Below are 23,883 nucleotides of genomic sequence, written 5' to 3'. Positions count from 1 at the left end.
CCGGACTACCAGACTCAAAACTCAAAGTCTATTCTCATTGACAGTTTCTAATCCGTTGAAGATCTCTTCATTAAGGATTTGACATTATCGACTGGAGAAGATCTCTTGGCTGGAAATGACATAACGGATTCCTTTATTCAAATCAAGAATGATTAAAGATCCGATGATTGGCGAAGTATTCTTGGAAGGTTCTACTTATGGAAACCAAGATCCTGATTGTATGGGTGAGCAAGATTGATGGGCTATCGACATGTTCCTTTAATAGCTCGAATAATCTTCCTAATTGATTCTGTCCAACGGGAGGATTGTAAGAATTCATTTGGTAAGTGTCAACGGGTATAATGGCACAAAGGAGTATAAAAGGAAGACGTTCCAGGTGTTCGATGAGTGTACGATAGAAGAATTCTAAGGTCTGAAGCTATTTGATTCTTAGTCAATTCATTTGCTGAGCGAAATCTTGTACGCAAAAGAGAGTCTGAGATACCTTGAGGAAGTGTAATAGATCATCTACACTGTGAATCAAGGGAAAGTATTGCTGTAACATTTCTTTTGTTCATAGTGAAATCCAGCCGGTGGGCTGTCAGTGCAGAATAGTGGATGTAGGCTTGAAATAAGCCGAACCACTATAAACATTGTGTTCAATTTTCTCTTCCCTACTCTCTGCTTTACTTTGTGTTCAATTTTCTCTTCCCTACTCTCTGCTTTACTTTGTTAACTAAAGGAGAGCTTTCTTTCTATTGTTTGCCTAGTATTGCTTTCATATCTCGAGAAATTATTTAAACACCTATTCACCCCCTCTAGGTGCTATTACTAGCCATATCACCTTCTCCATGGCAGGCCAAGGATGCGTGAAGCTCTATGAGCCTCACAAGGTGTCCTGCGATTCGGAGCCCTTCGTCATCCCCAACTTCCCTGGAGAAATCATTGTCCAGGATGCAGTTGCCTAACTTTGTCAGGGAAGAGACCGAGTTCACCAAGTTCTACAACATGGTGAAGGAATCGGAGAAGAGAAGCTTCGGATTCGTCATGGACAGTTTCTACGAGCTCGAGTCAGCTTACACTGACCTTTACAGGACATTCCTCGGGAGACGATCCAGGTTTGTCGGCCCATTCTCCCTGTACAATAAGGAGATTGAGGACAAAGCACACGGGCAACCAAGCGTCTATTGACCAGCACGAGCGCCTCAAGTGGCTTGACTTGAAGCAGCCCAACTTAGTGATCTACATTTGCTTTGGTAACATCGTGAATTGCAATGAGGCTCAGCTCCATGAGATAGCTGTCGGACTAGAAGCGTCAGGGCAACAGTTCATCTGGGTGGTGAAGAAGGACCCTAATGTGGGAGGAGGCAAAGAAGAGTGGTTGCCTGATCAGTACGAATCAAGAATCCAAAACAAGGGTCTCATCATCAGGGGCTGGGCTCCTCAGGTGCTGATTCTCAATCATGAGGCGATTGGGGGGTTCGTGACGCATTGCAGGTGGAACTCAATCCTGGGGGTGGTCACAGCCGGCGTGCCAATGGTGACGTGGCCAGTCACTGCAGAGCAATTCTACAACGAGAAGCTCGTGACCCAAGTGCTCAAGATCGGGGTCGACATCGGAGCAAAGCAGTGGGTCCTCCTGTTCGGTGACAACGTGAAGAGAGAGAGAGAGTGAAGGAGGCAGTGAAGAGAGTCCCGGTGGGTGAGGAAGCAGAGGAAATGAGAAGGAGAGCGAAAGCACTTGCAGAGATGGCGAGAGGGGCTGTGGAAGAAGGTGGGTCTTCTTGGTCTGATTTGGATGCTCTGATTCAAGAGCTCAGAATGCACAGATTGTCTCACAATAAGATCTGATTCATGACCCGGAGCAATCAATCTTGAATTTTTGCTTCAAGAGAATAAAACTGGAGAAATAGTAATCTTCCTTTCTCAGTTTCTGTTGGGGTTTAGCAGTAGGCAAAATGATGGATTTGCTGCTTCTTTTTCATGGGATTTATTCTCAGAATGTTGTGATCATTCGATGTGTAGGATGTAAGCTCATTTCTTTGGTGGTAATAGGCAAAGTATACATGATCTTGAATTCTTCTGTGCCGAGGAAATTAAAGTCAGTTTCATAGTTGCAATTTTACTGACAAGATGCCCTGCATACTTTTCTTTTTCTGAGTAATCTGTGCTTGAAATATTCCATAGACTTGTATTTGCACGTTAACAGACATGTAAAAGGAAAGAAAAAGTAAAAGACAAGAAGAGGATGATAAACTCACCCACGGCAGTCGTCACAGGTCAATGTTGACTAAGTCAAAAGCCAACAATTACGTGTTGTCATATTCATAGATTAGGTACTCTGGACACAAAAAAATGAAATCGATGAGTATAAAGCATGGCGTCAACTACGAGTTGGTCATCAATGAGTTACTGATAATGGAAATACTTATCGATGACCATGGAATACGTCTGTTGACCTACGATGGCAATAGGTGGACGACTATTACTTAACGACATTGGCTAAGTGTTGGACACAAGATATGAATAAAGAGAGCAAAGTAAAAAATGCCAATTTAAGATGAAGATACCGATTGACAGTTTAGTCAAGTGTCATTCAAGAAATTGTAACTGCTTGCGAATAAGGCACCTGGTGAACTCAATTCACCAAAAAATCAAAAATCAGTCTTTGCTGAAAGGTATTTCGGTAATTCCTAGTGAAATAGTTCCCAGTAAGAGAAATTTCTGGTGCTTCGTCACAGATGTGTTGAAGATATTTCCCGAGTTTGAGGCCAAACGAAAGCCGACTTAATGTGTTGTGTGGATGCTTGACCATCTGAAAGTGAAAAGAAAGAACAGAGGAGCAGATTAAATGAAGATGGACAAATTTTCTGCACATGCATGCCACAGAGGATTGTGGGCGCCGCATATCTCTTCCCTTCTTTTGGTCATCTTTGTGGATTCATTTGTTTTTTGTTAATACATGCGGAAAGAGAGAAGGAGAAGAAATAAGGAGCTAAGAGCTCTTGGTGCATCAAAGTCAAAAGAAAAGGGAAACCATCATGAAGAGAGAATAAGAGCGAAGAAGACTTTCTCATGCTGCAGTAGACGATGAGAGACTCTTCTTGGTTATGAAAAGAGGAGCCTTCGGCGTTAAAGTGCGCCAAGTTCCTTCGGTGGTAGAGAGAGAGAGCGCTCTGAGACTATAGAAGAGAGCAGAGGGTTCTCCTTGTGAGGGTTTATTTTGTTGTAATTGCACCAAAGTGATTTAGCCAATTAAATTTTCTTGATTAGAATCTGTGTAATTCCTTAAGTAAGATTTTACTAGGAATTGTAAGGAGCTAAACATTGTGTGAGTTATTAGGTGTAATTAGAGCTGGAAAATACCGAGAGAGAATGTTTGAGTACATGAGTGACTATAGTTTCGATTGTATCGTTTGTTTTTATAGTGGAATCTCATACTTCTCTCCCGTGAACGTTAGGTTCTGATATTTAGACCGAACCATCCGATTTCCTTTCTTTTCTTTCGACTATTGTATCCCATTTGCTTGTCTATATTCGCAGCAAGATGTGTACCTGAGGATATGTGATTACCAATTTCTTACCGTCCTTCTCGTGATAAAAGTCAGAACAAGTTAGCTTGTCCTTTCAAGGATTTGTAAATTCTGCGGTGCGTATACAATATATGGTCATAAACATATTTACGAACAACGTTAGCCGGCTTCGTAAAACTCTGCAATCTGCATAGACGAAGCATCTATCTTTCTCCCTCTCAATGGAGAGTGGAAGTAACCAACTTCGAATTTTCTTTCTGCCATTAATGGCTCAAGGCCACATGATAACCATGATGGACATCGCCAAAACCTTGGCGATCCGAGGTGCAAGAGTCACCATTATCACCACCCCTCTCTTTGCCACCGTTTTTTAGAAACAAATTGAACGAATCAATCAGCTGGGTTTGGAGTTCAACGTCCGAACCGTGAAGTTCCCATCAAGTGAGGTGGGGCTGCCAGAAGGTTGGAATTCGGATGCAATCACTTGGAGCCAAAATCAGGCGGAACTGTTGGGTAAATTCTGGAAGGCCTTGAGCCTGCCCCAGGAACCGATATTGCAGATCCTGGAAGAAAATAGGCTGGATTGTCTAGTAGCAGATTTATTCTTTCCATGGGCTTCCGATGTCGCTGCTCAGTTAAAAATTCCCAGGCTAGTCTTTGGCGGGACAAGTTTCTTTGCTACGTGCAGCGGGGGAGGTATCGCACTATTTCAACCGCACGAGAGTTTCATCTGATTCAGAGAACTTCCTTGTGCCTCACCTCCCTGGAGAAATAAAGCTGACAAGGAATCAGCTGTCGCATTATTTAAGACAAGAAGTGGAAACAGATTTTTCCAAGCTAGCAAGAGAAGCGGTCGAATCAGAGCAAAAGAGCTATGGAAGCAGTTTTAACAGCTTTTGCTAACTTGAAAAGTATTATGCCGATTATTACAGGAATGTCTCGGAAAGGAAGGCCTGGCATATCGGTCCTGTCTCACTTTGCAACAGAGATACTGTAGATAAAGCCACTGAGGGGGTAAGGAAGCATCCATCAGCAGGCTCGAGTGCCTAAGATGGCTAGACTCGAAAAGGCCCAACTCGGTTGTCTGTGTGTTTTGGCAGCTTGACTAAACTAAGTTCTAAACAGCTGGTGGAAATCGCGAAGGGGCTTGAGGCATCTCAACAAGATTTTATACGGATTATGAGGAAAGATGAAGATGAAAAAGATTGGTTACCGGAAGAGTTCGATAAAAGATTGGACGGGAAGGGCAAGAGGGTGGGTGCCCCAAATGTTGATTCTCGATCACGAGTCAGTCGGTGGATTTGTGACTCACTGCAGATGGAACTCAATATTGGAAAGAATATGTGCTGGTGTGCAAATGGTCACATGGCCAATGTTTGCCGAGGAATTCTATAACGAAAAGTTGGTCTCTCAAGTGCTAGGGATCGGGATTGGAGTTGGATATAAACAGTTGGCTGAGTTCGGAATTGGTGCAGATGTTGTGAGCAGAGATGACATAAAAAAGGCAGTGAGACGAGTTATGGCAGGTGAAGAGGCCGAGGAAATGAGAAGAAGGGTGAAAGTGCTTGGCGAAATGGCCAGGAAAGCTGTTGGGGAAGGTGGATCATCTGACTCAGATTTGACTTTGTTAATCGAAGAACTCAAGCGGCACAAAGCTGCTCGTGAATCGAAATGAAGCTTAGTCTAGTGTACCGTTTTGTTCGAGTCGTGAATGTTTTATCCATTCTTTCATTGCGTCGATGACATGTGCCATGCTTTTATTTTAGGAGTTTTAAATGGACGTCCTATCTCACTTGGAGCGGAGCTCCTCCTCCTCTTTGTAACACCCATCGTAATAAAAGTCTCTTCCCATAAAGTCTTGGGAAGTCACTTCCCCTAATACTAGTTCCTTCGCTTCCCGACTATTCCACCAAGCTCTCCCTTTACAAAAACCAATGAACTAACTCTTTCTCCAAATCCCACATATAAACCAACATAAACTAACATCTTGAGATGTTATAGTGTCTGAAAGTGCTTCCTTCTACTTGTAGCTTTGCATCTACAGTTATAAGCAATCCTCGCTACACTTAACACTCTCTTCTTTGATTACAAATGCTCAGACTTATACAAAAGAACATAATTTTACAAAACTTCTGTGCACAAGAACAGATGAAAACTTTGAGCATAAACTAGTTTTTGTCCGTTTGACCTTAACTCTACTACTTCTAGGGTTGAATTTACAGTCATGAGACCTCAAATGACCATTTGAAGTTCAAATCCCATGCGTAACCATTATTCTGCCTTGTGCAATCACAAAACATCACTCCAAGCTCTGTAGTGACAAGTTTGCAAAATAGCTAGTTATACTTCTGCAGTAGTCCGTTATCCTCAATTGCCTGCCCAAATATGGTAAACTGTTCTGATCTTCTCCGGTCCGCTTTTAGTAGATTCCAACACCTAAGTCCAGCTAAAAAGCACCGATTCAAATTCAAACAAAATTGATAAAGACAGTGGATTTTCTCTTCAAAATTGAGACCCGACTTAAAGTTTTTGCTTTTCATTGAATTGAGCTGACTTCCAACTGAAAAATAGGAGAAAAAAAAAGTCGGAGAGCTTTTATCTTGACCGTTCATTAGCTTAAAAGTAGGGAAGTACCCAAAAATGCTCAAACCAGCACAAACTAATACATTCTGATCCTCAATAATTAAGATGTTTTATTTGCCCTTTTTTTATACTAATCGATAATACAAGTTTTTGTTTTTTTGGTCGTACAATAATACAAGTTAGGTCGGCTAAGATTTTATATATCTCTTGCATCAAGAAGATAATAGTTATGGCATGGCATCCAACATGATTGACAATTTTATAGTGTTGTACCGTAAAAAGATCCACAACCTCTTCATTTAGATAATAATAAAAAAAAGGTATTATTTATGACAATTGTACCATTGATGCCAAAAAAAAAAAGGATAATCATTTTTAAAAGACATCTCGCTTTCCGGTGATATAATAAGGAGGGGTTTGGGAATAAAGAAAAGGTGACGAGAGAAAGACAAGTTTGGTTTCTTCTATGCTTTGGATGTCTTGTAAAAATCGTGAACCGAACGGCGACCAGATTCCTTGTTCGCCAAGAACTTTGGGATAGCAAAAGAGAACAAAAAAGCTAAGTCAAATATTTGGAGGGATTAAGAAAAAGATGAGTGGAATGCGTCTGTCTTCTACTCAAGATCGCATAATCTCTTCCGGCAAGCGTGCAAGGCATAGGCCAATCATCGAAAGAGGTAACTAGTTTACTTGTCGAATTCTGCAATAACACGAGAGAACCTAGCTCATTGGAAACCTTAAAGTTACAAGTAGAGACGTCATGCATGACCTATTTCACAAGATGGGCCTCCCATTCATGTCTCCTTCCAACTGCAGTAGCAGCAAGCTAATTCTCACCCACATAGCATAGTGTCTATTATCGGTAAAGGTGTTGCATCAAGCACCAGGGACGATAGGCCATAATGCAGGAATTGAACAGTACAGCAGTAACACGTAATATGAAAGCATGGCGCGACATATTCTTTATTGATCATCTAACACAACAAAAGAAAGGAGAAAAGATTCAGGACGAGAACATAACAATACGCTACACTAGGCTTTATTTTGATTCGCAAGCAGCTTTGTGCTGCTTGAGTTCTTCAATCAGCGAAGTCAAATCTGAGTCAGATGATCCACCTTCCGCAACTGCCTTCCTGGCCATTTCGTGAATCACTTTCGCCCTTCTTCTCATGACCTCTGCCTCTTCACCCGCCATAACTCGTCTCACCGCCTTGTCAATGTCATCTCTGCTTACTAACTTGGCACCTTCTGCAAATATGGCGAACAAATTAGATCCTACGCCAGCCCCGATCCCTAGCACTTGAACAACCAACTTTTCGTTATAGAATTGATCAGCAAACATCGGCCACGTGACCATTGGCACACCGGCAGATATGCTTTCCAGCGTTGAGTTCCATCCGCAGTGAGTCACGAATCCACCAATTGACTCGTGATCGAGAATTAACAGTTGGGGTGCCCACCCTCTTATGATTAGGCCTTTCCCATCCATTCTCTCTTCAAACCCTTCTGGTAGCCAATCTTGTTCTTGATTTTTATCTCCCTTCACAATCCATAAGAAATCTTGTTGAGATGCCTCAAGCCCCTTCGCGATTTCCGATAGCTGTTGAGAACTGAATCTTGTCAAGCTGCCAAAACACACGTAGACAACCGAGTTGGGCTTTTTCGAATCTAGCCATTGTAAGCATTCGTGCCTGCCGATGGATGCTTCCTTACCCCTCTGCACTTTATCTGCAGTATCGCTATTGCAGAGCGAGACTGGACCGATATGCCAGGCCTTCCTTCCCAAGACATTCCTGTAATAATCGGCATAATCCTTTTCGAGTTCGTAGAAGCTGTTGAAAATGCTTCCGAAGCTCTTTAGCTCTGATTCGAGCGCTTCTCCCGCATGCTTGAAAAAATCATTTTCAACTAGTAGTCTTAAATGCTCCGGCAGCTGATTCCTTGTCAGCTTTATATCTCCAGGGAGGTGAGGCACAAGGAAAGTTTCTGAATCACACGAAACTCCCTTGTGTGGTTGATGTCGTGCGATAACTTCCTCGGCGCACACAGCAATGATGCTTGTCCCTCCAAAGACAAGCCTGGGAATTTTCAACCGAGCGGCAACGTCGGTAGCCCATGCAAAGAAAAAATCTGTTACTAGACAATCCGTTCTATGTTTTTCCAGGATACGCAAGACCGGTTCCCGGAGCAAGCTCAGGGCCTCACCGAATTTGGGCTGATTTTGGCTGTAAGCCGTTGCATCAGTATTCTCCCAACCTTCTGGCATCCCTACCTCAGTCGATGGGAATTTGACGGTTTGGACGTGGAATTCCAAACCCAACTGATTGGCTCTTTCGATCTGCTTCGAAAAAATGGCCGCAAAAGCAGGGGAGGTGATGACGGTGATTTTTGCACCCCTGGTCGCAAAGGCTTTGGCGATGTCTATCATCGGTATCATGTGGCCTTGAGCCGGTAATGGCAGAAAGGATATATGAAGTCGGTTACTTTCAGTCTCCATAGGGAGGGAAAAAGAACGATCCGGGCTTTGCTTCGTCTCTATGGAGATTGCAGAATTATAGTGAAGCCGGCTAACGTGTTTGTTTGCGAGCATATGTCTATAACCATATATATAGACTTGGGCACCCATCAGGATACAGGATAGGAACACCAAGTCTGACTATTATCAAGAAAATCCTTGATAAGGCCTGAAATGATACTTGGTCTCCAAGATATTTGACTCCTTTCTGACTTTTACCGTGAAAAGGGCCGAAAGGGAACTTGGTCTCCAAAGAATTTGACTCCTTCCTATTAAAATTGATAAATGGATTAGGCACAAACAAATTCTTTTGACTCCTTCCTATTACCCGGATAAGTTTCTAAGTAAAAATACACTTTGATAACCTTATAAAATTCATATTCCTAAAATAAAATTTTTTTTTATAACAACACAAAATTTCTTCATCTCAAGTGGTAGTGGAACATATCCAATAGCCGGCAGGCAACTGGTGGCTAGCGGCCGGCATCCAATGTCCGGCAACTGGTGATCGGCCACGGGAGGTGGGTGGGTAGCATCTAATGACCGGTGGCCGGCTATGGGGGGCAGGGGGCGGTTGGGGAGGTGGTTAGGGGCAGTGATCGACTATAGGCAGCTGACGGTCAGTGGTGGGTGACCAGCGGAGGGCATCCGACGTCCAGCGGAAGGTGGCAGTCGGAGATGGGTGGGCTACAAGTAGTGACGAGAACAAACGATGAGAAAAAATTTCATTTCTCACTTTTGTTTTAAAAATAGAAAAGTTAAAAATTTTAACTTTTGATTTCTAGTCCAAATCTATTTCCTGAAGTAAAAATCTATTTCAAAAATAGAAAAATGAAATTGTGTTATCAAACGGATTTTTGTTCCAAACACATTTCGGAGAATAGAAAAACAAAGAAATAAAGAAATAGAATGATTATCGTATGCGCCCTAAGTTTTCATCTGTTCTTGTGTGTAGAATTTTGTAAATGTGATTATATTCTTTTGTAGAAGTTTGAGCATTTGTAATCAAAGAAGAGAGTGTTAAGTGTAGCGGGGATTGCTTATAAGTTTAGAAGCAAAGCTACAAGTAGAAGGAAGCGTCTTCAAACACTGCAACATCTCAAGATGTTAGTTTATGTCAGTTTATATGTGGGGTTTGATGAAAGGGTTATTTAATTGGTTTTTGCAAAGGGACAGCTTGGTGGAATAGTTGGGGAGCGAAGGAACTAGTATTAGAAGTGACTTCCCAAGACTTTGTGGGAAGAGATTTCTATTATCGATGGATGTTACAAAGAGAATGAGGGATTCTGCTACAAGGGAGACATGAAGTTCATTAAAAATATTTAAAAAAAAGATGTTTTTCAAATTTTTTTGGCATTCATTTTACAGAAAATGAACTTATTACAAAAAAAACATTTTCCTTCAACACACGTATTATTTTGATTTTCAAGTTCTCACTCACTGTCTTTTATTCAACGCTGTTGTGCAGCCCAGGCAGCTCCTATCTCTTTTTTTTTTTTTTTTTTTTTTTTGGTCTTTTAAAAAAGTCGAATTTTAAATATTTTTTTCCCTCTTTCTCGACAAGTCGCTGGCTACTGCAAATATTGACTAACATACCTTTTTCACAACTTCCAACAACAGGCCACTCTTCTTGTCTGGACCATCCGCCGCCTCAGACTTTTACAGCTGGCATTTCTTGCTTCCCACGTATGACAGTGACTTCAACACCATTTCCTAGAAACTTAAGTCTCTTCTGCAATTCGTTGGTAGAAGATATTTTTTAATGCATACGCACGATTGAACAGCACCAGCTCATATTCTAGACGCTCTGCATTATTATTAAGGAAAAAGCTTCACGTGGGTTTGACCACCGAATTTACCCCTTCATAATTGTTTGTGCCTAATCCATTTATCAATTTTAATGGGAAGGGGTCAAATATCTTGGAGACCAAAGGGGTGCATAACAACCCAAAATTTATATTTCAGACACTTTTTTCAAAGAGAAATCCATTTGATAAATCTATTCAGTTTTTCTATTTCTGAATAGATTTTTATTCCAAAAATAAGTTTGGAAGAGAAATCGGAAAATAAAATTTTATACTTCGATTTAATGAATAAAAATCGAAATAATTTCTCTCACTAAACCCTAATTTCAGTGAGTTCTCCCTCATCTCCTCTACGTCTTTGCCTCCTCCTCTTCCTCCGCCTCTCCTCATTTTATTAAAAATAAAAATAAATTTATTAAAATAAATTATTTTTATTTATCATTTTATTTTTAGTTTCTTAAAAATAAATTTATTAAAAATAATTTATTTATGATAAATAAAAATAAATTATTTTTATTAAAAATAAATTTATTATTATTTGCCTTGAGTGTTTTGCCAAATCAATTTTTTTTATTCATTTTAAAATAAATTTATTCATAAAATAAAATAAAATAGAATAAATAAAATAAAATTTATTTTGATATTTTTATTTTAAAATAAAATGATATTTTTATTTTATTTTTTATGATTTATTTTATTTTATTTTTATTTTTTATATTAAAGGTCGTCGGTCGTCGCCACCGCTGTCCGAAAGAAAAAAATTTTGTGTTGTTATCAAACGAATTTCTATTTTTAAAGTAAAAATTTTGTGTCGTTATCAAACGATTATTTTTTCTTAGAAACTCTTCTAGAAATAGAAATAGAAAAATCTATTTCTATTCCGTAAACAATTTCTGTTCGAACAGAATGGTTGTCATGCGCGCCCAAGTATTCTTTTAGCCCTTTTCTTGATAATAGTCGGACTTGGTGTTCCTATCCTGCATCCTAATGCTCAGAAACAAACACGTTAGCCGGCTTCACTATAACTCTGCAATCTCCATAGAGATGAAGCAAAGCCAGGATCATTCTTTTTCCCGCTCTATGGAGAACGAAAGTAACCAACTTCGTATATCCATTCTGCCAGCACCGGCTCAAGGCCACATGATACCCATGATAGACATCGCCAAAGCCTTTGCGATTCGAGGCGCAAAAATCACCATCATCACCTCCCCTGCCTTTGCGGCCATTTTTTTGAAGCAGATCGAAAGAGCCAATCAGTTGGGTTTGGAATTCCACGTCCAAACCGTCAAATTCCCATCGACTGAGGTAGGGATGCCAGACGATTGGGAGAATACTGATGCAGTGGCTTACAACCAAAATCTGCCTAAATTCGCTGTGGCCTTGAGCTTGCTCCGGGAACTGGTCTTGCATATCTTGGAAAAACGTAGACCGGATTGTCTAGTAACATATTTTTATTTTGCATGGGCTACCGACATTGCCGCTCGGTTGAAAATTCCCAGGCTAGCCTTTGGAGGTCAAGCACCATTGCTGTGTGCACCGCAGATGTTATCACACGACATCAACCACAAAAGGGAGTTTCATGTGATTCAGAAACTTTCCTTATGCCTCACCTCCCTGGAGATATAGGTGCGTTTGGATGGGCATTTAGAAAGCCCATCCAAGCCCCAAAGCCCTTTCACCCTAAGCTAACAAGGAATCAGCTGCCGCCTCATTCAAGACAAGAAGTTGGAACAGATTTATCCAAGCTACAAAGAGAAGCGTTTGAATCAGAGGCAAAGGGCTTCGGAACAATTTTCAACAGTTTTTATGAACTCGAAAAGGATTATGCCAATTATTACAAGAATGTCTTGGGAAGGAATGTGAAGATGAACAAGAAGAACGAACACTAAAGAAAGATTATGAAACTTTCTTCTCTTTTGTATTTTCTCAGTATATGCAATACAACGCAGAGCCCATTTCAATGGTGTGCTCTCCCTCTGTTCTTTTCTTTTTCTGTTACATCGACTCAATGAAGAAGTAGAAGACGAAGCTCTTCTATATGACTCGGAAGCTAAAGGAAAGAACCAGCCATTATACAAAACAGAACCACCAAAAGACTAAAAGAAGAAAAGAACTATCTCATCTATTCTGTTATACATCGAAAATTGAACTAATTACAAACTTCTCTTCTCCCTTTGAGCACGTGGCACGTGTTATTTACACCGACTTATTTCCATCGCATTGTGTAGTCACGACTGATAACATCCCTGGCCTTGACTTGTGCACTTCGCTTCTTCTGACCTTTTTTAATGACACCAGTCTCTGTCTCTGCAATGATTTCATTCTCTGCCTTCGTTAACTCCATAGCAGCATAATAATCTTTCTGAGTTTGTGTTCTCATGTTATGAACACCCCCCCTCAAATTGGGAAGGGATAAGAATCACATACCCAATTTGGTGCGAAGAGTAGAATGAGCAAAGTGCGACAAAGACTTTGTAAAAATATATGCAAGTTGATGGCTGGGAACATAGCGAACACTGAGTGATCCTGAGGAGACTTTCTCTCGAATAAAGTGAAAATCGACTTCGATATGTTTGGTACGGGCATGTAGGATTGGATTAGCTGTAAGAGAGATAGCAGACTTGTTGTCACAAAATAAGAGAGTTGGAGACGGAAGAGCTATACCAATATTGCGCAAGACAAAACTGATCCAAGTAAGATCAGCAGTAGTGGAGGCAAGAGCTCGATATTCCGCTTCTGTGGAAGAGCGAGAGACAGTTGGTTGCTTTTTAGCTGACCACAAGAGAAGATTTGAGCCAAGATACGCACAATATCCAATTGTGGATTGCCTGGTGTCACTACACCCAGCCCAGTCAGCATCTGAGAGGCCATAGAGGGCTATTGAGCTATTAGAATGGAGGAAAAGGCCAAGATGAGTGGTGCCTTTAACATATCGAAGTACTCATTTCAATCGATGAAGGTCTGCAACTGTTGGATGTTGCAGTTTCTGACACAGAGTATTCATTGCATAAGCAAGATCAGGACGGGTAATTGTTAAATATTGAAGACCACCCACGAGACTTCTATACTCAAGTGGATTAGAGAGTAGAGCAGTATCATCTGTCATAGCAACTGATCGAAGTTGAAGAAGAGTTGATACAGGTTTGCAATTGGTCACATGAGCTTTGGTCAGAAGATCAATGGCATACTTAGTTTGACAGAGAAATAAGTCATGAGAAGAACATTTGGCTTCAATGTCGAGAAAGTAATGAAGATGGCCCAGATCTTTCATGTGGAAATGAAGACTTAGTGACTTGATTAAAGTAGTTAGTAGCTAAGCTGAGCTACCTATCAGCACTATATCATCGACATATAGTAGTAATAATATTGTGTCCGAGCCAGTGTGAAGCACGTAGAGAGAAGGATCAGTGGTACTACAGAAGAATCCATTCTCCAGGAGAAAGTTGCTGAATTTATCAAACCATGCTCGTGGCGCTAGGTGAAGCCCATATAGAGACTTCTTAAGAAGACACACACAATGAGACTGTTGAGGATCAATAAAGCCAGGGGGCTGCTCCATGTATACTGTCTCATTTAATGTACCATGGAGGAACGCATTTTTAACATCAAGCTGATGTATGGTCCAATTCTTCATCATTGCAACAGAGAGAACTATCCGAATAGTGGCATGCTTAATGACAGGACTAAATGTTTCAGTAAAATCAACCCCTGCTTCTTGATGAAACCCCTTCGCAACTAAGTGAGCTTTTAATCTATCTAGACTGCCATCGGGTGTTAGTTTAGTTTTAAACACCCATTTACAACCTATAACATTCATCTGTTTAGTTCTAGGAACTAATAGCCAGGTCTAATTTTCATGCAGAGCATCCATTTCCTCCTGCATGGCTTTGTACCATCCTTTATCAGCTAAGGATGTTTTAACTGATTTTGGTTCCAAAGGTACTTTACAGTCAGCCAAATATGCATATTTGGGGTTTGGTTTGATGATGCCCGATCTCAGTCGAGTTTGCATATGATGAGCAGAGGAAATACCTGAGGAAGTAGCTGTTAAGTTTGGTTGCTCTTGATCAATGTCAAGTTCAGCTGGTTCGACAATTGTAGACAGAGGATCTTGTTGCTCTGTGGTAATAGAGTCAGACTGTAGCTGTGGGAAATATGATATATGTGGCACACCTTCAGACTGTGATGTATGGGTGTGATCAAGTTCTAAAGGAGGTGGTAACTGAAAATTAGTTGTATGGTTATTGGAGTGACTATCCACTGAGATTGTGTTTGTGGAATCAAGAAGATTAACTTCTTCTGCCCATTGTTTATACAGAGTTGTGTACTGATCATAGTCAGATGTTACCTTATTTGTAAAGGGAAAGAAGGTTTCATCAAAGACCACATGGCGACTAATATTGATACGACCATCATTAGGTACAAGACAACGATACCCTTTATGTCGTTCACTATAGCCCAGAAATATACAGGTAAGAGATCTGGGGTTGAACTTATGTTGTGCATAAGATCGAAGACAGGGATAGCAGGCACACCCAAATACCCTGAGATATTCATAGCTAGGCTGCTGATTATGAAGTTTGTAATAGGGAGAAACAATTTGCAACTTTGGTGTAGGAAGAATGTTGACAATATAGTTAGCTGTTATGAAAGCATCTACCCAGAATTTCAATGGAACTCTAGAATGATACAACATAGCTAACCCCAATTCGACTATATGGCGATGTTTCCTTTCTGAGATTCCATTCTGTTCTAGCGTATGAGGGCAAGACATACTCCGCTTTATACCACAATTCCGCAAATGATTCTGAAATATGTTACTTATGAACTCTCCTCCACCATCACAATGAAACATTTTGATTTGATGATCAAATTGCTTCTCGACTAGTTTCTAAAATATGATAAAAATATCATAAAAGTCTGACTTCAACTTCATTGGATAGATCCAGCTATAGCGAGAGAAATTGTCTACAAAGATGACATAGTATTGAAAGTTCTGAAAAGATCTCACTGGTGAAGGACCCCAGATGTCACAGTGTATCTTTTCTAAGGGTATAGTAGATGTAGAGTCTGATAATGAAAAAGGTAAAGCTGTACTTTTTGCTATTTGACAACTGCTACATATAGATTCAGATTGTGCATTACAGGAAATCAAGTTTTGACTTTGTAAATGCTTCACTATTTTCAAGTTTGTGTGAGCTAGTCTTTGATGCCACACATCTGCTGCTATCATTATGTGTCTTCGAGTAAAGTATGCTGCTGTAGTTTGTGGATCCACACAGTAAAGTCCTCTAATTTTACTTCTGAGCATCTCTGTTTTGTTGGTTTGGTTGTCCTTTATATAGACCCCAATTTTATTAAAGACAAACGAACAAGGATAGTCATCTGTCAGTTTTGAAATAGAGAGAAGGTTCTTTTTGATTTCAGGAACAATCAAGACATCGTTTAAAGGTAATGTGTTGTTTTCTGTATTCAACTGAGTATCACTATGGGTGAGCACGGTTCCCGGGTAGAACCGGGAACCGGGGAACTGAACCGGAGGGTTAGGTTCGGTTCCCGGTTCGAAAGACACCGGTTCCGGTTCCCGGTTCCATTTTTCTAGGAACCGGCGTTCCCGGTTCTGGTTCCGGTTCCTAGAAAATGGAACTGGAACCGGAACCGAACCGGTCATAATTCTTAAAAAAAAACCTAGCTTCCCCCACATGATTTCCCGCCTCTGCGATTCTTCCCCCTTCCTCTTTTTCTCTCTTTCTCTCTCTCTCTTTCTTTTCTCCACTTTTCACTCATCACGTCACTTCTTGCCCCCCAACTTTTTTTCTTTTCTTCTCTCTCTCTCTCCTCTTTCCCCCTCTCTCGGCCGAAACCCCACTCCTCCTCCTTCTTCTTCTTCTTCTTCTTCTTCGTCGTCTTCTTCTTCCTCTTGCTGGCTCTTTGCTTCACCCACCACCACACCGCCGCCCCACGCCCTACTCACCACCATCTCTTGGCCACCGAACCACCACCACCCACCGCTCGTCCGACGAGTCATCTCGCCGTTGAGCCCGACGATCTGTCGTGCCGTCCGCGTTACCCCTCGCCGCCGTGAGCCGCCGCCGCCGTCTCCAAGCCACCATCACCACCTCTTGCCGCCGCTCGCTCCGCCGTCCGAGCCGTCGTTGCTTCGAACCGCCACCGCCTCCGCCAGAACCGAGCTCTTCCCCCCCTTGGCCGTGGGTTGAGCCGCGACCGCCGCCATCTTCGTTGCGCCGTCCGTGTCGCCGTTGGTGTCGTGAGACTCGTGTCTTCGCCGCCTTCGCCGTCGCCGCGTGCTCGCCGTCGCCGGACCTCCCTCGAAGATCGATCTGGCTACGAACGATTCGATGGCGAAGTGCCGGTGGCCGAGCTTCGCGAACCTCGCTCGCAGCTCGATGAATCGGATGGCATGTCGTCCTAATTCCTTAAAGTAAATGATCTCTTGGGGTGCTTGATGTTTAGGTATGGACCCTTTGGAGAGGAGGTTTCGAGAGTGCTAGGCGGTGGTCTTGTGCCGGTTCGACCTACTTTTTGCTTTGTATGGTCCGCACGAATCTGCTGCATTACTTGAACTTTCACTTGAGATGTATGGAAGTTTGAAGATTTTAATTTTATCAAAGCTATTGATTTTGCTGCATTGTGGCTCTAAAGGTTCCTTAATTTTGGTGGGAGGTGATCTTGGTGTTGGCAAGAGTACCCTATTGTGGCTTTAAAGGTTCCTTAATTTTGGTGGGAGGTGATCCTGGTGTTGGCAAGAGTACCCTGTTGCTGCAGGTAATGAACTTAGATAATACAATAGAAATTCATAAAATATTTTAAGTTCTCGTATATATCTACCTCCTGTCTAACCATTGTGCCCTACCTTGTCCATCTCTCATATATTAATACTTTTGGAAGATGGCTGCAATGATTGCTGAAGGGCATGATCTTGGGAGATCGGCTCCAGTAGTATATGTCTCTGGGAAGAGGTAAATGGATTTTCATGTTAGCCTTCTGCTGGTCTTTGCTGTCATGCATATTCATTCTTGTTGCCGATCAAATTTGTTATTGCTTTCGGATAGTTTTTCTTGTTTGTAAACATAGGCTCTTGTGCATTTTCTGTCTTAGGATTTCTCGGCTTGTACCTTAAGAATTAGCCACGAGACAATTTTACTCAAGGAGTCTTGATAGAAATGAGGATATAGATTTTCTACGATAGGCATGTCTTTGTATGTGTTGCTTATCTTTTTTCTAGCCAACCCGTATGTATCGTTGTCATATGACACTCAGAATCTACCTTTTCCCCTTATGAGGAATCTCTTTGATTTTGTATTAGAGTGTGGAGCAAATTGGAAGTAGAGCTGACCGTCTAAATGTTAAAGATTTACATTGCTGTGTATTGGCAGGTACCGAAAATGGAGGGCCAATATTGAATTATTTCGGCTTTCGGATATTCGCGCTCACTACGAAAACGAAACCAAAAAAAAAAGAAAAAAAAAAGAACCTGTTGGAACCTGGAACCGACCTCGGAACCTGTGACAGGGTAGGTTCCAGGTTCTCGGTTTTGACGGGTAGGTTCCAGGTTCCAAAAATTGAGGAACCTGTACCCGAGGGTAGGTTCCAGGTTCCAGACGGAACCGAACCGGAACCGGGAACCGCTCACCCCTAAGTATCACCAATATAAGCAATAGGTAGACATGAGCCATTACCTATTATGACTATATCGGTTCCAGTATATTGAGTAGAGTTGAGAAGAATACTAGGATCAGCACTGATATGTACTGTTGCTCCACTATCAGGGTACCACTCACTTTCTCTTGGATCCTTTAGATGTACTGCTGCCAAAGCTGTTGGAATCTCTTCAGCATGATATGAATTATCGAATTGATACCAGCAACGAAGAGCATCATGTCCCGGTCGCTTACAAATTTGACACTCTAATCGAGTGTTTTCTATTGTTTTCTCATCCTGCAAGTGTTTCTAAGGCATTAAGATTGGAGTTGGATAAGATTTGGTGTCTTGATACCTGTGTGAATAACTTGCATATGGTCAAAACCCTTGTCGAGGACTAGAATAATCAATCCTTTGCCTGAATTGTTGATCTACTCGATCCTGATTCAAGTTGTTTGGTCTGTAGTGCTGATTTCTTCCTAAATAGCCATAACTACGGCCTGCATTGTTCATTGCACAACCTCGACCAAAATTACTTCCTCCTCTGTTACTGCCTCTTTGACCTCTAAAACCAGAATTTCGAAAGCTATATTCTCTTTCAGAGTTCCCTTTCTGGTGTGTCTCAGAATTTCTTTGTCCAAAATAGGCTAGATTAGGGTTAAATTGATTCATCGAATATGTCTTTAGCGTTGTTTCAAATCGTTCAAGCTGTGCTATCACTTCATCATAATCTGGCTGGGATTTCAGGCAGTAGATAGTAGTTCGAAAGTTCTCATACTCAGAGCCTAGTCCTTCAAGAACACCAAACATTTTGGTTATCTCATCTATAGGTTTTCCAATCGTATTCAGCTGATCATAGATGGACTTATACTCTCTTAGATAAACAAAAAGGACTCGATCTCGTTTCTGACATGCTTGCTGTTTTCCTCTCAGTTCAAACTCTCGAGCAACTGATTTCTGAGTAAAGCGATTGAGAAGTGTTTGCCATACCTTGTAGGAAGTTTCTAAGCCAATGATCAAGCTCAGAATATTTTCAGATACAGCTCCACTAATCCATGATGATACAAGCTAATCAGTTCTTGTCCAATCTATGTAATATGGATTTATGGCTCCAGTTTCACAGTCTTCAGTTTCAGCTTGTAATGTTTGAGGAGGTGAAGGAATTTCACCACTAATGAAACCAAAAAGTTATTGATTTCGAAGAAATCTGTGAAACTGTACTTGCCACAATAGGAAATTATCTTCAACAAGTTTGATTGTGACAAAATTAGAGATGTTAACATGTATTGGAAATGGATACTTCTGTGTTCTTGCTGCCATTTATGTGTTCGCAAAGGTTTGATGATGAAGAAAAACGACTCTGTGACTGAAATCATGATTACCTGTTGATCTTACATGAGGACGTTCTATTCATGTCACTAGCAATGTTAAGATCTTAACAGAGAATAGTTGAATCGAATGCAAAACACTTTGAAATCTCCAAAACAACACACGAGAATGATCAACAGCTACTTTGATCTGCTGCGATCATTGAAGTTCAGAGGCCACTTCGATCTTCTGCATCTTCAGCACCTTCAATTTGATTTCACGAACGATCGAGTATTCACGAAAACTATTCAACACGGATGATCGACCATGCTCTGATACCATGTGATGATGAACAAGAAGAACGAACACTGAAGAAAGATTATGAAACTTTCTTCTCTTTTGTATTTTCTCAGTATATGCAATACAATGCAGAGCCCATTTCAATGGTGTGCTCTCCCTCTGTTCTTTTCTTTTTCTGTTACATCGACTCAATGAAGAAGAAGAAGAAGACGAAGCTCTTCTATATGACTCGGAAGCTAAAGGAAAGAACCAGCCATTATACAAAACAGAACCACCGAAAGACTAAAAGAAGAAAAGAACTATCTCATCTATTCTGTTATACATTGAAAACTGAACTAATAACAAACTTCTCTTCTGGCCCTGACTTGTGCACTTCGCCTCTTCCGACCTTTTTTAATGACACCAGTCTCTGTCTCTGCAATGCTTTCATTCTCTGCCTTCGTTAACTCCATAGCAGCATAATAATCTTTCTGAGTTTGTGTTCTCATGTTCTTAACAAGGAAGGCTTGGCATATCAGTCCAGTCTCGCTCTGCAATAACGATACGGCAGACAAAGTGCAGAGAGGTAAGGAAGCATCCATCAGCAAGCACGAATGCTTAAGATGGCTAGATTCAAAAAAGCCCAACTCAATTGTCTACGTGTGTTTCGGCAGCTTGACAAGATTCAGTTCTCAACAGCTGGTGGAAATCGTGAAGGGGCTTGAGGCATCCCAACAAGATTTCTTATGGATTGTGAAGGGAGATAAAAGTCAAGAACAAGAATGGCTACCATAAGGGTTTGAAGAAAGAATGGATGGGAAAGGCCTAATCATAAGAGGGTGGGCACCCCAACTGTTGATTCTCGATCACGAGTCAATCGGTGGATTCGTGACTCACTGCGGATGGAACTCAACGCTGGAAAGTATATCTGCCGGTGTGCCAATGGTCACGTGGCCGATGTTTGCCGATCAATTCTATAATGAAAATTTGGTTGTTCAAGTGCTAGGGATCGGGGCCAGCATTGGATCTAAATCGTTTGCCATGTTTGGAGAAGGTGCCGATTTAGTGAACAGAGATGACATCGACAAGGTGGTGAGACGAGTTATGGCGGGTGAAGAGGCAGAGGTCATGAGAAGAAGGGCGAAAGTGATTCGCGAAATGGCTAGGAAGGCTGTTGCGGAAGGTGGATCATCTGATTCAGATTTGACTTCGTTAATCGAAGAACTCATGCAGCACAAAGCTGCTCGTGAATATAAATAAAGCCTATTCTGGTGTCCCGTTATGTTCAAGTCGTGAATGTTTTATCGATTCTTTCATTGCGTCGATAATATGTGCCATGCTTTCATTTTAGGAGTTTTACTGCTGTTATGTTCCGTTCCCGCATTATTTCCTAACATCCTAGGTGTATGATGCAATACATTTAGCAATAAAGACTAGATGCTATTTGGGCAAAAAAAGTCGCATTCTCGCTCTATGCCTGGATGAGTGTAAACACAAACAATTTTGTCGTTGAAATTGTCTTTGTAGCCGAGAACGGCTTACTGCGGCTGTTGGAAGGAGATATGAATTTTCTAGCCAAAAATAAATAAATAAATAAGACATGAATTTGAATGTGTTACGAGCTTCATTGACCACGAATTAATTATCCAAAACGACTTTTCCTTGCACCGTAAGAAACGAAATTCCAAAACCAATGTTCCCCAATCAATCCTGATGCAAGTTTCATCTTGCGCAATTGGTCTTCAATGAACTAGGATCTATCGTTGTATTGTAATGTTTAGACAGTTACCTCTTTGAATGATTGGCCCGTAAACTTGCCACTGACCACAGCTCGAAGGATAATAACGTGGATGGGCTCGTTCTAGACGAGCTCACCTCAAAGTTCTCTCTATGTTAGAATATTTAAATAGTAAACCATGTTTTCATCTAAAAACTTAAGTTTTTTAAGCAGTTAGCAATGATCTTACAAATTCTCACATAATATCATAGAAGAAAGTTCTAAATTCAAATCTTTTCAGGCCCCATTTACTTTCCTAATTAAATATTTTCACGCTTATTATTAGGCAAAAGATTAGATTAAGCGTGAAAGGAAGCATTAAAATATTTAAATAATAAATCATGTATTCATCTAAAAATTTAAGTTTTTAAAATAGCTCGTAGTGATTTCATAAAATCTCACTAAAAGGAAGATTCTAGCATGCTTGATGTGAGAGTGTCTAATCTTTGACTAGAAGACATACATTCCACTCATCTTTTTCTTAATGCCTCCAAATCCAGACTCAGTTTTTTGTACTCTTTTACGATCCCAAAATTCTTGGCAAACCCGGAATCTGGTCACTATTTGAATGGGAACTTTTACAAGACATCTAAAGCGTAGAAGAGATCAGACTTGTCTTTATCCTATAACAGACCGCGGCTTTCAAAAGGCCACAGCATCACAACCAAACCTTTTCTTGTGCTTTCCTGAATACGTTCCTGCTGCAATAGTTCTCCTGAGAGGCCAAATGGGTAGTGAAAGCCATCAGCTTCACGTTTTCTTCTTCCCTTTCATGGTTCCAGGCCCCAAGATTGCAATTATCGACATGTCCAAACTGTTCGCCATGAGAGGCTGCAAGTCCACCCTCGTTGCAAACCCCCCATGACGAGCGCAACTTCCGAAATCCATTGCTAAACCCAAGGATTTGGGCTTCGACAATGACGTTGTCACGGTGCAATTGTCCCTGAAAGAGGTCGGCTTGCCAGAAGACTCTGACAATCTGAACAAGAGTTTCCTTGTAACCATAGTCGGGTTTGAAGGTATTTTCGGGCCCAAAGCAAATTGACGATTTCATTCTGTCATCGACTTGAGACAACAATCGTTGACATCAAGAAGCTTAAAACCTGTTCATGGATTACGTACCTTCATCATCAAACGAGAACCAGACAGGAAGATAAAGCCTCCTTTCATCCTTTTCCATTGAGCCTTAAAGGTCTTGACCTGTACACGGTATTGATTTCGCCCCCCGAAGTACGGTATTGATTGCTTGGGCCTAATTACCCTGACCATCACCAGATCAAACCATTAGGCCTTGAGGACACGTCTGGTAGATGATTTAGAAGGAAATTTCGGAATTCAGATAGGATTCTCGCATGTAGTGTTTTGGCCATCATTGATGTAATCCTTAGCATGCTTGTGTTAGAAGCATATGTGGGTGGACCGAACATACTTTTCTCCTTTGTGTCACGGGAATTCATAAACATCGTCAAATTAATTGCTATCTGAGTCACTTGACGATCCGTGCACACTCGGGGTCCGATTTTCCTAAGTTTGTTACTTTTGTCTCGATACTGTATTAAAATTCCAAAGACGAAATTTCTTGGACTCTATCTGGTGAGTAATTTATCAAAAGGCTAAAAGCTGAGGCTGCTCTATGATCTCTACGTCATTCTAAGTGAACATCGTGACTCAGTATAATAAAGGCAGGATATGAATAAGGATAATGAGTGCTTCCTTTACCAACCAAGCATAATAAGCAACTTTTTAGCGTGATTGAATAGATTCAATTGTCCAGTTAAAAAAAAAAAAAAAAAAAAAAAAGACCTTTCGGAGACGGAGGCCTGAAAAAAAGTTGCTGCTAATTAACATAACAGATGGGGGGAGTTGTCCCTTGTAGCTAGTTTATAGACCAACTTTTGGTAAAGTTGCCTCTCGATGGGAAGGCATAGCATATGCACAAATATGCCCATTTTATGTGCACGACGAGTCATCAATCATGACTGGAAAAGTTTAGACTCGATATCCTCTTTTTTTTTCTTTTTTTCTTTTTTTCCATCAATGGCACAATCATCATAAGAAATGCCTAATTCCAAATGAAGAGGTGCTGGATTTACCATCTTTGTTAAAGTACAACGCTGTAAAGTTGTCAAATTTTGTTGCCTCCCGATGCCATGACTCTTATCTTCTTGATGCAAGTGATACATGAAATCTTAGCCGACCGAACATGTGTTCTCGATTATTATAGAAACGGCAAACAAAACATCATAATTATTGAGGATCACAATGTATTAGTTTGTGCTGGTTTGAGCATTTTTGGGTACTTCCTTTGCTTTTAAGCTAAAAAACATTCAAGATAAAAGCTCTCCGACATCTTTTGGGTTCCTATTTTCTAGTTGGAAGTCGGCTCAATTCCATAAAAAGCACAAACTTTTAATCGGATCTCAATTCCGAAGAGAAGATCCA

At 41.0% G+C, this 23,883-nt stretch overlaps 4 protein-coding genes and 1 pseudogene across 6 annotated transcripts; 4 read left to right on the top strand and 1 right to left on the bottom strand.

The window, feature by feature from the left end:
* The first annotated feature begins 830 nt into the window (after positions 1–830).
* Positions 831–1,830, top strand: LOC104420509 (annotated as a pseudogene).
* A 2,871-nt stretch (positions 1,831–4,701) lies between these two features.
* LOC120288473 (UDP-glycosyltransferase 73B4-like) lies at positions 4,702–5,187 on the top strand. Its single transcript, XM_039302468.1, has one exon. It carries the CDS (start codon positions 4,702–4,704, stop codon positions 5,185–5,187), a length of 486 nt encoding a protein of 161 aa, XP_039158402.1.
* A 1,779-nt stretch (positions 5,188–6,966) lies between these two features.
* Positions 6,967–8,698, bottom strand: LOC104418704 (scopoletin glucosyltransferase). The gene has a single exon (XM_010030119.3). It carries the CDS (start codon positions 8,683–8,685, stop codon positions 7,135–7,137), a length of 1,551 nt encoding a protein of 516 aa, XP_010028421.2. The 5' UTR covers positions 8,686–8,698; the 3' UTR covers positions 6,967–7,134.
* A 7,964-nt stretch (positions 8,699–16,662) lies between these two features.
* Positions 16,663–21,108, top strand: LOC108955418 (DNA repair protein RadA-like). 3 transcript variants are annotated; one of them, XM_039301698.1, is made up of 5 exons: positions 16,978–17,078; positions 17,143–17,201; positions 17,325–17,395; positions 20,190–20,250; positions 20,339–21,108. In XM_039301698.1, exons 1-5 carry the CDS (start codon positions 17,012–17,014, stop codon positions 20,387–20,389), a joined length of 309 nt encoding a protein of 102 aa, XP_039157632.1. In that variant the 5' UTR covers positions 16,978–17,011; the 3' UTR covers positions 20,390–21,108. The 3 variants fall into 3 exon arrangements, 1 of the variants encoding a protein (XP_039157632.1); XR_005546505.1 differs by lacking the exons at positions 16,978–17,078; positions 20,190–20,250; positions 20,339–21,108 and adding exons at positions 16,663–16,889; positions 17,813–17,894 and having other exon boundaries at positions 17,079–17,201; XR_005546504.1 differs by lacking the exons at positions 20,190–20,250; positions 20,339–21,108 and adding an exon at positions 17,813–17,894 and having other exon boundaries at positions 16,978–17,201.
* On the top strand, positions 20,475–20,924 carry LOC104420507 (scopoletin glucosyltransferase-like). Its single transcript, XM_039302467.1, has one exon. The coding sequence runs from the start codon at positions 20,475–20,477 to the stop codon at positions 20,922–20,924; it is 450 nt and encodes a 149-aa protein (XP_039158401.1).
* Positions 21,109–23,883: the final 2,775 nt, after the last annotated feature.

Source organism: Eucalyptus grandis, chromosome 9, assembly GCF_016545825.1.
Source record: "Eucalyptus grandis isolate ANBG69807.140 chromosome 9, ASM1654582v1, whole genome shotgun sequence".
Taxonomy (NCBI): Eukaryota; Viridiplantae; Streptophyta; class Magnoliopsida; order Myrtales; family Myrtaceae; genus Eucalyptus; species Eucalyptus grandis.
Note: the sequence above shows the minus strand (reverse complement) of the source record. Positions and strands in the feature narration are given on the sequence as shown.